The sequence below is a fragment of the Adiantum capillus-veneris genome, chromosome 15 (assembly GCF_014529385.1).
Source record: "Adiantum capillus-veneris isolate H3 chromosome 15, ASM1452938v2, whole genome shotgun sequence".
NCBI classification, from domain to species: Eukaryota; Viridiplantae; Streptophyta; class Polypodiopsida; order Polypodiales; family Pteridaceae; genus Adiantum; species Adiantum capillus-veneris.
In genome coordinates this window covers 38933828-38947247 of record NC_140945.1, presented here as the reverse complement: position 1 = coordinate 38947247, position 13420 = coordinate 38933828, and the positions used below count along the sequence as shown (strand labels likewise).

Genomic DNA, 13420 nt, shown 5'->3' with positions numbered 1-13420 from the left:
TCTACTCTTCACCATATCCTAACACTCAGGGCCATCATCGAGGAAGGCAGATCTCATGGGAGACGGATCTATTGTAGCTTTGTGGACTTCCGCAAAGTTTTCGACACGGTATCCAGAGCTAGACTGAGGCGCAGATTACAGGAAATGGGAGTACCCACAGAACTCATTTGGGGGATCATGGCATTGTACAGATCAGTAGTAGGGCATGTACACACCCCGGAGGGACTTTCTACACCGGTTCACTCCACTATTGGGGTGAAGCAGGGCTGCCCGCTCTCTCCTACTCTTTTCGGTATGTATGTGGATGAGGTTTCTGACTACATTGACAGCGATGGGGATAAAGGTGCTCAATTGGCAGGGACATGGATTCCACTTTTGTTATATGCTGATGACAGTGTTGATCTCCGAATCCCCAGAGGGAATGCAACGTCAATTGGATGCTTTGCATACGTTTGCCCACAAAAGTGGTTTGTCTGTCAACCTTGGTAAAACCAAGGTTATGGTGTTTAATACCACCCCACAGTGGATCAGGAGGTCAGCACCTACATTCACATACGGCCAGGAGACTGTGTAGTACACAGACGCTTACACTTACCTTGGAGTGGTTTTTAGCAGACCTGCATTCTCACTGAGAAGAGCAGCAGAGACCAGACTTACTAGAGCCCACGCAGCATTGGGTAGATTGGAGAGGATGTGTTCGCAGGTTCAGTTTCAGGAGCCCCGGACGAAGCTCTGGCTCTTCGACACTTTGGTGGCTTCAGCATTGCTCTATGGAACCGAGATATGGGGACCTTCACTGGATCACCACGGGAGGCCGGGTCGCTCAGACGGATGGGGGAACATGGAGAAACCTCTCGTCTCTATGATCTCGCGGCTCATTAGAGCCAAGGCATCAGTACCACGGGCCATTATCCGAGCAGAGCTAGCGGGCCCCCCACTTGTGGTGGAGGCGCTCACCAGATCAGTCTCCTTCATAAACCGCACATGGGAACTTCCTAGAGACAGATATGCTCGCATAGCACTTGAATCCTCTCGACAGTTAGCCATACAAGGAGATACAACATGCTGGTATGGGGAGATGACATCATGGTTTCAGGCACATGGGTTCAGCATAGACAGGCTGCCACCATTCCATTACTCATTGGATGCACCATCTCTCACTCTTACACAGTCAGAGATCACCAAGCTCATCCGCCAAGACCTGACCCAGCTAGACACCAGGAGGACATGGATACAATCAGCACAGGAATTGGGCACGAAGATGGCTTTCTACAGAGACCACCTTCTCCAGCTTACGGAAGATGGTTTTGTGACGAGACCCAGATACATGGACACCCACTTGTCTCATGGGATACGATGTGCTATTGGCCAGTTACGCACATCTTCTCACCAGTTGCGGATTGAGATTGGGAGATACAACGGAGTACCGGCAGAGGACAGGACATGCCCCTTGTGTAACATGGAACCTGAGACAGAGCTACACTATACATGCCGCTGCCCCCTCTACTACGAGATACGAGGCTGCTTCCATTGCTTGTTCAGAGAGGGTTTTGGACCACTCTCAAGAGTCATGGGATACGAAGATCAGAGATGTCTGGGTTTGTTCTTGCTCGAGCTGCGCAGACACAAAGATAGCCTGATGAATGGCGAGGCTAGCCAGTCTCAAAGACGGATCACAGACTTCTTCAGAGCAGACACAGGACAGCCGCAAGAGCCACTGCCACAACAGAGCTCCCCCTCGTCTCACACCAAAGGCACACTGATTGACCGAACGATTGAACTGGGAAATCCAAGCGCCCGCGATTGCGAAGAACTAGACAGCATCGACGGAGGCTACAACAGAAAATTCGGAGCACGCTGGCCAAGCATGCACGACGCCCGGTCAGACTACTAACCATGGAGGAAATTGATGAGATTCGCAAACAACCGATGCTAGATCTCTTGTGATTCAGCTATCCCAACAAGCCGCCCATTTTTTGCTTAGTTTTTTGCTTGGCTCACATCGACCAACTTAGAACCCCATAGTATATATCTTTGTTTTGTACTGTTGTTAGGTTATCTTGTTACTCTGACTGTGTATCAGATCCACCACTTTGTAACTTTCGGGTCTCATAGGTCATTATGGCCTTTTGAAGACGTTGATATAACATTTCATTTCTCTCAGCACTTTCACTCACAGTTTGCATTCTCTCTTGTTTTGGTCTATTGCACAACTCTCACGAAGTCAAGGGGGGCTCTCTCTGCCCTTCAATAAAAGGAACCTTGGGCATGCACTGAGCACTCATCCTGACCATACTCCATCATTCACTTCCGCTCCACATTACAGAGTGTGATGCTTCTTTTGTCAATGTGGCTTTTCTTTTTGGTTCGATTTGCATGTTTTATTTTATGATTTATCTTCTCTTTGTTTTTGTTGTTGTTGCGAGGCTATGTTGGGGTTGGAGCTCTACTCTCTCTACTGCAACTTTTGTTGACGGGCATTTTCGAGATGGCCCCGGAGTTTCTTTTGCTATCTAATTGGAGTTAACCTCAGCAGCTTTGGACTATCGTAAATAAGTGGATTGTCTTCTACACTCTTAAAATCTCCTTGGTAGCTCCAATGTTGTGTACATGATGGTTTTCCTCATAATCTCCCTAAACAGATTTCTTGTTTATGTAAGTTCCTAAGGTAAGCCTTAAGAAGGACCTCGATAAACCAAAGATGGAGCCCGATGAAGATATAGCAAGCCTTGTCAATCGCCTCAAGAGTATAATCACACAACTCATCTATGTGAATTGTGATGTGTCCAAAGAGGACAAGGCTCCCCTGCTATTGGGTGCTTTGCCATCCAGTTATGACCAAATTGTTACCATCATTGAGGAAGAGGACCCAACCCCAGACTTGCAAGATGTATCCAGTTATGACCAAATTGTTACCATCATTGAGGAGAAGGACTCAACCCCCGACTTGCAGAATGTAATCAATTTCTTACAATCGGAAGAGAAAAAGGAAAGGAGAAACTCAACTCAAGAGGAGGAGAAGGACTCAACCCCCGACTTGCAGAATGTAATCAATTTCTTACAATCTGAAGAGAAAAAGGAAAGGAGAAACTCAACTTCAAGAGGAGGAGCATTTTCAGTTACTTCTAGCAATAAAACTTGTTTATTTGCCAAAGACTGCCTAGCATCAAAAACTTATAGCATTTATGGAAAGAAGGGCCATCCTCCTTCCAAGTGCTTCAAGAATGACAAAGGCAGTACCAGTAGCAGTTAAAAACCCAGAAGATCAATTTGTCTGACAAAAGAAGACAAAGAAGAAGAAGAGAAAGAAGCCGACATCAATCTTCTTGTTTCTTGTGATTACAACTATGACAACATTCTCTTGCTTTCTTTTTGACCTCTCACTGTATTTTGTTGGAGATAGCTTGGATTAGCTTGGTTTCGTTCTTTATACATCTGTTCGAGCGAGGGTGTGCAGTGTCTCTTGGAGAGATGTTTTGTCTCTTGGATTGGGGATGGTCTCTTAAATTGGAAATGTTCTTTTGCTCTTAGATTGGAGTGTGTGAGAGTTGTCAGATATCATAGTCTAAACCCAAGGGGAGGGTTGTTAGGTCTATGGGCTTTATCTTATGCTTTGATATGTATCACCCTGATCTATTGGATGCTTAGGTGGCAGGAATCATGTGGTAGCATGTGGAGAAGAGACCTTAAGTGTATAAGTACCCATGAGGGGAATTTTTAGATGATGTGGACTAAACTTGATAAAAGGGTGCATAAAAGAGCCTAAAAGAGTATCCACATGTTATCTAGTGGATATGGGCTGATTTGGAGCCTCTTATAATGTCATGTATGATGTTAGATAAGATGCCTACTCTAGCTCTATATAATGAGCCTCTTTGTAGTCACTTTCAATCGATCTAGTTATTCATTTTGTGTCTACACTCTAATCTCCATTGTGTCATTAAGCTTGTGATTAGCATATCAATACCATGAATGGTTATCTCTTTTATCCTCCCTAATCTTAACACAACTTTATCTTACTAAATCCTGCACTTATTTTTTTAACTCTACCTTCCGATTGAAAGAGTCTTGTTCAGGATTGTATCCAAGGCGCTCAACCTGCAATCACAATTCTTTAGACAAAGTGTAAGCTTAAGTACATCCACTTAAGCATATAGCAAACCAAATTCTCCATAGGAATATAATGTTTTCTATCAAGAAGGCAATGTTTACTGACAGAGGGAACCTATAATCACGTTCTGAGTACATCTGTACCTCCTCTACTCCTCCGCATGCCACAAGTACCTCACAGATCTCTGAAAATCCATATCTGCGAGCATCTGCTAACGGCTGCCAACATAACTTCACAATCAGAAAAAGTATAGAAACCATGAATCACATAGTTAAATGCACTTGAAAGGATATAATCAACTGGAAAGGCAAGAAAAATATATGAATATATGCACTCACAACACGAAACGGCATGTGCAAGAAACACATTTTGACCAGACAATAAGTTAACAATTTATCACTTATAGCATCAACTTGAGAGAAAAATACGATTTGAACACAAAAAGTGTTTCACCTCAGTTAAAAAGCAGAAAAAGAGAACTTTTGCAAGCTACAGTGCTAAAAGTTCTAGACAATGTATGAGAAAAGAAGAAATAAGCAATTAAACAGAACTGCTGAATTCTTCTACTCATTTGACTCACGTAATTTGCTTGAACCCTGATAAACATGTAAAGTAAATTGAAAATATAGATAGCATTAAAGTTTCAAGGAGAACCTATGATTAAAAACTTTTAAAAGATTGCAGCAAAATTAGTACAGCTATAATTTCAGCTGGGTCATGAGAACGCTACTTACTGTTCTATTCCAACGGTCTACAGGGTTGACACTGGCCTTGTATTGGAGTAACAACTCTACTACTGAACGATGCCCTTCACTTGCTGCAAGGTGTAAAGCCGTCCTGTTGTCATAATCAGCAGCATCTGGTGTAGCTCCTTCTTCCAATGTACGCTTCAATGCTGTCACGTCACCTTTACTAGAAAAATACAGCAGGCGATACGTATGGTCTATAAGAGCCAATGATGAATCCGCCATGCTTTCATATAGAACAACCTGCTCACTCCCAACAATAGAATCAATATGAGTTATTCTGCAAAAAGCTAGAAATTGCAAATTGGAAACAATACAGGTCCATTGAAAAAAAAGAGAGATCAAACTTTATGCAAGCCACCTCTGAGATAGGACTCTGAACTTTCAAGAAAGCAACCAGCACAAGCACCAGGAACAGACTTCACCAGAAATTACAGCAGAATGGGGATTCATTGCTCTGCGTGAGCAGCTCCATGGAGACCCGTGGGGTTCAGAAAACCCTAGAGGTTCTATTACATTGAAACACGGATTTGCTCTCTCTATCTTCTCTCTTTCCACCCCTCTTTCAACCATTCATAGACGAGATCTCCTATAGCATTGCCAAAACTGATGGAAGAGTGAATGCTTAAGCAGGTCCATTCATTGAACATTCCTTTGTTACTAATTGTCCTAAGACCAGTGTGTGTGTGTGTGGGGTGTGTGTGTGTGTGTGCAACGTATTCGGGAGAATGTCATTGATGCGAAACAGGTTAGTCAATGATTACAACAGTTAGCTGATTTCCGCCCATTGTCTGACTCTGAAAGGACGGAGTTATGTGAAGCTAAAGTGCGTATTCAGCAAAATGATAAGAGGAAGCTTGCTAAGTGGCAGACACTGCACGTCAACAGGCTTTTATGGATAAAGGTTGTGCTTCGAAGAAATTTTTTAAGCATTTGCATCATTCAAGAGTCTCACACTCGATTAAACGGGTTATGCTTCCCTCGGGTGCTTGGACTTCTTCGAAGCGGGAACTTGCTGAGGTTATGGTTTCACATTACCGTAAGGTGTCTGCTGCTCCATCTCAACCTTCTTCGGCAGCTTGTCGAGCGCGTGAATTGTTGCTTTCTTATGTTCGTCCGATCCTGTCTTCGCAGGAGGCACAAAGCCTTGAGGATCCTTTCTCTGTCTCCGAATTGCATGGTGCCTTGCTTGCATTAGGCCGGTGAAGATCTCCTGGTTGGGACGGACTTACTGTGGAATTTTTCCTCTCATTTTGGGATGCTCTTAAACAACCCCTGATCTTCATGATAAATGTGGCATGGGAAAAACAGGATCTACCAATTTCATGGAAAGAGGGCTTACTTAAGTTGTTGCCCAAGCAAGCGCTTTGCGAGCAGTTCTCTCATTGGCGGCCCATAACTTTGATGCCGGTGATATATAAGATTTTGGCTAAAATGTTGGTCCACTGCATCAAGGACTATTTGTTTACAGGACTTCATCAAGCTCAGTATGGTTTCATTCCTCGCCGTCAAATCATGGACAATTTGGCCAATCTTATGATTGGCATACAGTATGCTAAGTATACACAACAAGATGTGTTGGTCATGCAAGTTGACATTGAAAAGGCCTTTGACACTGTGCATTGGGACTTCATTGCTGCCACAATGAGATGTCTACGATTTGGTCCTAAGTTGGCCAATGTGGTTTATTTCTTGTACGATTGTAGTACGTCTTTGGGAATCCTGGACAGAGAATTGACAGAATCATGGTCGCTTGGTTGGTCGGTTAGGCAAGGTTTCCCTATTAGTGCTTTGATGTATGCAATTGCCTCTCATCCTTTGTTGATGTATCTTGATCACTTGACCTCTGCGCGGCGTCTTCATGGTTTGCAACTACCATCGGGTAATACTTTTATTGGGCAGGCTTATGCAGATGACTCACTATTTATGCCTCGCAATCAGCAAAACGATGTTCAAGAGATTATGAACGCTTTGGAATTGTTTGCGATTGCGGCTGGTCTTAAAGTCAATTTCCGTAAATCAAAGCTTCTGCCGCTTCGTTCTTGTGATTGGCATGCTCTGTTGTGGCCAGGAGAGATTGTTCTTCCAAATGAAATCACTAGGCATTTGGGTTATCCAATTGGATGGAATGTTACTCACGCGCAGAAAGTGGATTGAGTTATGAATCGCTTGAATGTTAAATTGCATTACTGGAAGCTTTCTACCTGGCCGCTACATGTTCGCATGTGAATTGTTCAGAGTATCCTCATGACATAATTTCAGTTCTTTTTTGCCATTGTTGCATTGGCCCCGTCATTGTCTTGACACTCTAATGTCGGCCATTTTGTCTCATTTGTGGCAAACGCGTGCTCACAAAAAAGGTTTGCGCTTGATATCGATGGCAAAACTTTGTACACCAAAGCGCTTTGGTGGTTTGAATATTTTGGACCTGCGTAGGCATGTCATTGCTAGGAAGGCTATGCTTTTGCCTACACTTGTGCAACAAACTCAGCCTTTGACTCTTATGTTTGTACACTTGAGTCAGCATGTGGTTACATCCTCATTTGGTCACTGGCAATCATCCATGTGGTAGGTAGTATTTGGTAAGATGGATGGTCATATTCCTGGATGCCCACTTTCTTCCACCTTGCTTTCTGCATGGAAACAGGTTACAATTCATCTCTCATGGAATGCTCGGAGGGAAGGCAACTCACTTTGTGCGGAGAGGAGAGCCTTCATTGGAGTCGGGCTTTTTCTCTTACTTTGGTCGACCGCTCGCCTCGCCAGGCGTATTTCCTCTCCTGCAGTGGCATTCGAGTGGTTGAGGATGTGGTGGATGCAACTGGTTTCACTTTCGAGTTTCCATTTGCCGCTCGCCGCTTTGGATTGGGCATGCACTATCGCCAGTTTTGGAAAGAATTACAGCACTCCTTACAATCCTCCTCAAAATGGTGTTGCTGAGAGGATGAATAGGACCATACAAGAGAAGGTCAGAAGTATGTTGTCTAATGCACAGCTGCCAAATGGGTTTTGGGCTGAAGCTGTATCAACAGCTGTTCATCTTGTAAATAGATCTCCTAGCAAGGTTTTGCAGAAGGATTCAGTGCCAGAGATGGTATGGTCAGGCAAAATGCCCTCATACAAGCATCTCAGAGTATTTGGTTGTGAGGCATATACTCACGTTCCAAAGGAATTTAGGAACAAACTTGAGCCAAAGAGTAGAAAGTGCATCTTTCTAGGCTATGGTAATTCTGGTGAGATGGGGTACAGACTTTGGGATCCCGAATCCAGAAAGGTTGTCCGCAGCAATGATGTTCACTTTAATGAATCCAAATATCATTCTAAACCAGAGAGGGTTGAGGAGATTAGAAGAGTTGTCTTCCAAGAAGATGGACCTGCACGTGCAAGACAAAATGTCAGGGCTCAAGAGGAGCAAGGACAGGATAGAGTGGAACCACAGGTTGTGGCTGAGCCTGAGCCACCTATTGTGCGTAGATCTGGACGTGTCACGCGACCTCCTGATAGGTTTGTTCCATCTATGAACTATGTCATGTTGACTGATTGCAATGAGCCTTCATGTTACAAGGAAGCAGTGCAAATAAAGGACTCCGGGAATTGGCAATTGGCCATGCAGTCAGAGATGACAGCTCTGCATAAAAACAAGACATGGAAGCTAGTTAAATTACCACAGGGCAAAAAGGCTCTACCTTGTAAATGGGTTTACAGGTATAAGATCACCGCTCATGATAGTCAGCCAAAGTACAAAGCAAGGCTTGTTGCCAACGGCTTTAAGCAAGAACAAGGCATTGACTTTGATGAAGTCTTCTCTCCGGTGGTCAAGATGACTACATTGAGATGCTTTCTTGCATTGGTTGCCATATTAGATTTGGTGTTGCACCAAATGGATGTCAAGACAGCGTTCTTGCATGGTGATTTAGATGTGGAAATTTACATGCAGCAGCCAGAAGGGTTTGTTGAGAAAGGCAAGGAAGATTGGGTATGCCAGTTGTTAAAGAGTCTTTATGGCTTAAAACAATCACCGAGGGCATGGTACCATAAATTCCACAAGTTTATGCTTTCTCAAGGCTACAAACGTAGTGAGTTCAATCACTGTCTATATACAAAGAAGGCTAAGGATGGTAGTTGGCTGATCCTTATTTTGTATGTGGATGACATGTTGATTGCCGGCAAGCACTTGGAAGAAATTTCAGCTTTGAAGTCAAAGATGGCAAAATCGTTTGACATGAAAGACATGGGTGAGGCAAGTCATATCCTTGGTATGCGCATTGAGAGAGACAGATCAAAGAAGTTGATTTGGTTATCTCAAACAGAGTATATTGACAAGGTTTTGCAACGTTTCAATATGGAGAAGGGAAAGGCATTGAGTGTTCCATTGCCACCATATGTGAAACTTAGCAAACAAGATTGTCCTATGTCTGAGGAAGAACAGGCTGAAATTGATAAGATTCCATATGCGTCTGCAGTGGGTAGTTTGATGTATGCAATGATTGCTACTCGCCCAGACATTGCATTTGCAGTGGGAGTAGTAAGTCGATACATGTCAAACCCAAGCAAGAAACATTGGGAGGCAGTGAAAGGAATATTGAGATACCTGAAAGCTACAAAGAGTATGCGTATATGCTATGGGAGTCAGGAGCTAAGTGTAAAGGGTTTTACAGACTCAGATTATGCAGGTGACTTAGACAACCGAAGGTCTACGTCAGGGTATGTCTTTACATTGGCTGGTGGAGCAGTATCATGGCGTTCTAGATTACAAGATTGTGTTACTCAATCTACTACAGAGGCTGAATATGTTGCAGCATCAGAGGCATGCAAAGAATCAATTTGGCTTAATCGACTAGTAACAAATTTGGGAATCAAAGAAGAGATGCCTGTGTTATATTGTGATAGTCAAAGTGCTATACAATTGGCTCGCAATCCAGTTTATCACTCAAAGACAAAGCATGTGGATGTGAAGTATCATTTCATCAGGGAAATACTCGAGGATAAGCAACTTCAGCTTGTCAAAGTTCACACCACAGAAAACCCTGCTGATCTACTTACAAAAGGACTTCCCTTAGAGAGCTTTGCGCATTTTCGCAAGCAGTTAGGTGTAGGGTAGTACATCACTTCTCTACATCTCTTGTATATTAGCTTGTATAGTAGCTTCTCTCACACTTAAAGTACCACATTGGACTTTAAGTGGGAGGTTGTTGGGGTATAAAGCCCAATGTGGTCGCCCAGGTAAGTGGGCGGGCCGCCAGGTATGTACACATATTCTTTTGTAAAAACCTAATAAGAACTCACTATGCTCTACACATTACAGTAGAGCGAGTTCACCATATCGTCGTGCTCTTCTTCTCGCACTCTCTCTCGTGTCGCACTTCCGCTCGTACTCCTTCAAAGACAAACCGTAAGAGCCGCCTCAACCTCCGATGTCCATAGAGAGTCCTCTAAGGGCAGAATCTCCAAATGAACAAAGGCTGGTAATTGCATTGCCACCGCCATAGAGGTCGAAGCATCTCCAACTTGCTTTGAACACTTCCGCCAATAATAGGCCTTTTTTTCCATAATAATTGCAATGTGAATCCGCCTTCAAGGCTTCCTTTTAAGCACCGCTCTTCTTTGAATTACAGTTGCTTTCGTCTTACCCTTGTTGTTGTTGTTGTTGTTGTTGGAAGAAGCGACCAAAGCTTCGGAGCCTGTCTTCTTCCCCGTATTCAACTGCTCCTCCTGGTCCAAAACAATCTCGTCCCAAGAAATAGTATTCAGCCAGCCATTGGTAATCAACAACAAATAGACATTATATAACAAGGAGGTAACTGGCCCAAAAGCTGGATGGCCATGTCCTCTAAACTAATAAGCTTTCCCATATGAAGTCTCTCCTGTTGGACCTCCTACATCTTGTTGATGTGATCCCTCATGGATGAGTGCTTCGCATCTAGGGTCCTCAACTGCACCTACAAAGCTATCTGCTCCATCGAAGAAACTCGATCATATAAAGATGAAACGTGATCCTAAATCTGCTTCGCGTCCTTCATCAATCAGATGTGACTGATGATGGTACTAATGAGAATGATGAATGATTGGATTTGAGCATTGACATGCTCCTATAGCTTCGCTCCCGCAGGATCCATTGGATTTAGAAAGTTGCTCATGACAAAGCCTCCAAGCTCGTAAGAGTGGAAGACCGCCATCATGGTCACTTTTCAAATGGCATACTTGTCGCTATTCAACTGCCGATTCATGGAAAAGGTAGAAAGGGTAGGTATTTTGATTGGTTGATCACCTACACCGGAGTAGAACTCGGACCAATCTCCCCACTCCTCATTGACAAAAGCTCCATCATTGTCTTCCTCGTGTCGTATTTCTTCATCGCAGACCAAGTTATAATCAAAATTATCACCCCTCTTCATAGTGTCAGAGAGATTGGACATGTGACAAGGCTAGGCCGAGGTAGATGAAGAAAAACCTTCAAATCAGCCCACTACAACCAACATCAGCTGCAGAAAAAACAGCAAACCGTTTCTTTTCGTCACGAAATTTCAACACCAAAAACTCGCACAAATCACCAATCCGATTTGAGAGCAATCCGATTCGAGAGCTCACCGTGGCTCTGATACCATGTCAGAGGTGCAACGGAAAAGGGTGCATTGGGTGGCGATCTTGTCTACAACCAAGAGCAAACCTCCTCTCGGGACCGAAAGATCTAGGATCTATCGCGACAGATCTCCTCGTAGTTGACCTCCTACCGTGTACCGCTTGTAGCGGAGATAATGTGTCGTGCTCTCTATAGTGGGGTGCTCCTTAGTGCAATGTGTGTGAGATCTCACTCCACATAATGAAAACATTAAATACAATGAATAACAGAGTAACAACACCAAGACTCGGCAGTGGAACCTGAACGGCGTGAACATCGACTAATTCAAAGAAACTAGTACAGACTTTGGCATGGCAGCACACTCAGCTCCAGCCCAAAACTCACAGGTACAATGGGGGTGTCAAGGCTCAACTGTGCAGGGATGGTGCAGACATGCTATGTATGAACTCAAGATGCTAGACTCAAGACGAATGACCACACAAAGTAGATAATGATACTAATAACTCCAAACAGCTACGGATATATACAGCCATAAAGAGCCACCAACGACTCACAAATATCCAATCCAGCTAAGTCTATATCCTAATTGTGGTCGTGGTGGACCATGGTATAGCCCCGCGTCGACTAGACCACCACCCGTATGCCTGCCACGTGTCACTGCCCAAGCGAAAGTCGGTCCGGTGTGAACGCCAGCCCAACTGCACTAACTGCCTATCCAGTACCCAACATTGTAGCCCTGCTACATCGCCCACTAAACTGGCTGTAATGGAATTGGCCTATTTAACTTGAGAGCAGCAGAAATTAATGAGAGTACTTTTGAGAAATGACTTTGTGAGCATAGCGGGTGAACATAATTGAAGATAGCAACATAATCATAGCAATTAGTTAACTTGGCATGAACAATACTTTTGCAACAGAGAGAATTTAGAGAACATGACAACAGTTGAGGACCGGATTTATGTGGAGCCGGTCCCCCCTCCAATAGGCATTTGTATTAGTGTAACAGGGAACAGGGGGAACACAGCCCAAACGTTCCGAAACGGCGTTCCGGACAAGTCTCATTCTCGAAACGGACATGGGAACGGAACCCCGTTCTGGAACGGGGTGTAACCGGAACGCTGTTCCAACGGTGTTCCGGAATGGGGGCAACGAGGTGGAACATGAGGCGGAACGATGAAACGCGGGACGAAACGGGCAAAAGTAGGCATTTGAGGGGAAAAAAGTGGGCTTTTGCGGACAGATTTGGGGCTGTTCGGGGAACATATTTGGTGCACTTTGAGGGCAGGTTAGGTGGCAGATTTGAGGGCAGTTTTGGGGTTGTTTAGGAGTTTATTTGGGACTAAGCTGAATGGAGATAATTCAAGTCTTACTCTAGGTGGACCGTTCTGGCCCTGTTCCCATCTTCCCCCCCCTCCTCCTGCCCGTTCCCATCCCGTTCCGGACCCTCCCGTTCCCGTTCCGGGTAACTATGATTTGTATTATGATTTCTCCCATTAAGAGAGACTTGTTGCAATACAATCTTTGTGTTCCTTGTAACCTAGGTGATGCAATGAAGATGGAAAGCTTCATGCATCACAAGCATAACATAAACTTGAAGAAAGCTTTAACTATCCCAAGACCTCAAACACCTTCGAAGGTGGAGAGAGCTAGTAGGGAATGAAGGTAGGGAAGAGGAAGAAGAAACATTTCATAGGAGAAAGAATTAGTTCTTCACTTATCATAACTCTTCTTGTTAGCATACATAATAGCATAGTAATAAAGAAGAAAGTGATGGCAAGCTTAAGCATTGAAGCATGGCTCTTGGTTGGATTTGCACTCCATAGCCAAGAGTGTTGGTGTAGGCTCTCAACCTCTACTTGCTTGGAGAAGGAGAGGGAGCTCTTGCACTTTGCATAGCACACCATGAGAGTGTTTGTGAGTGTGTGTGGGTGAGTATACCTTCTAAGCAACCCCCTAGCTTGCTTGGGTCGACCCCCCCTTGCA

General features: G+C 44.2%; 1 protein-coding gene across 6 annotated transcripts in view; it reads right to left on the bottom strand.

Moving 5' to 3' along the window:
• LOC147440553 (serine/threonine-protein kinase VIK-like) overlaps positions 1 to 13420 on the bottom strand; it is a 148584-nt gene that overhangs the window by 117013 nt on the left and 18151 nt on the right. For 5 of the 6 annotated variants that reach the window (XR_015190408.1, XM_086530273.1, XM_086530270.1 and 2 more), the window contains exons 2-4: positions 4846 to 5100; positions 4255 to 4329; positions 4051 to 4098 (exon numbers count right to left, since the gene is read on the bottom strand). Coding sequence is in view for 5 of the 6 variants with exons in the window: in XM_086530273.1 (XP_086386399.1) it covers positions 4051 to 4098; positions 4255 to 4329; positions 4846 to 5082 (360 nt within the window). In the remaining variant the exon portion in view is untranslated. The remainder of the gene's footprint in view (positions 1 to 4050; positions 4099 to 4254; positions 4330 to 4845; positions 5101 to 13420) is intronic. The other variant, XM_086530272.1, reaches the window with a different exon arrangement.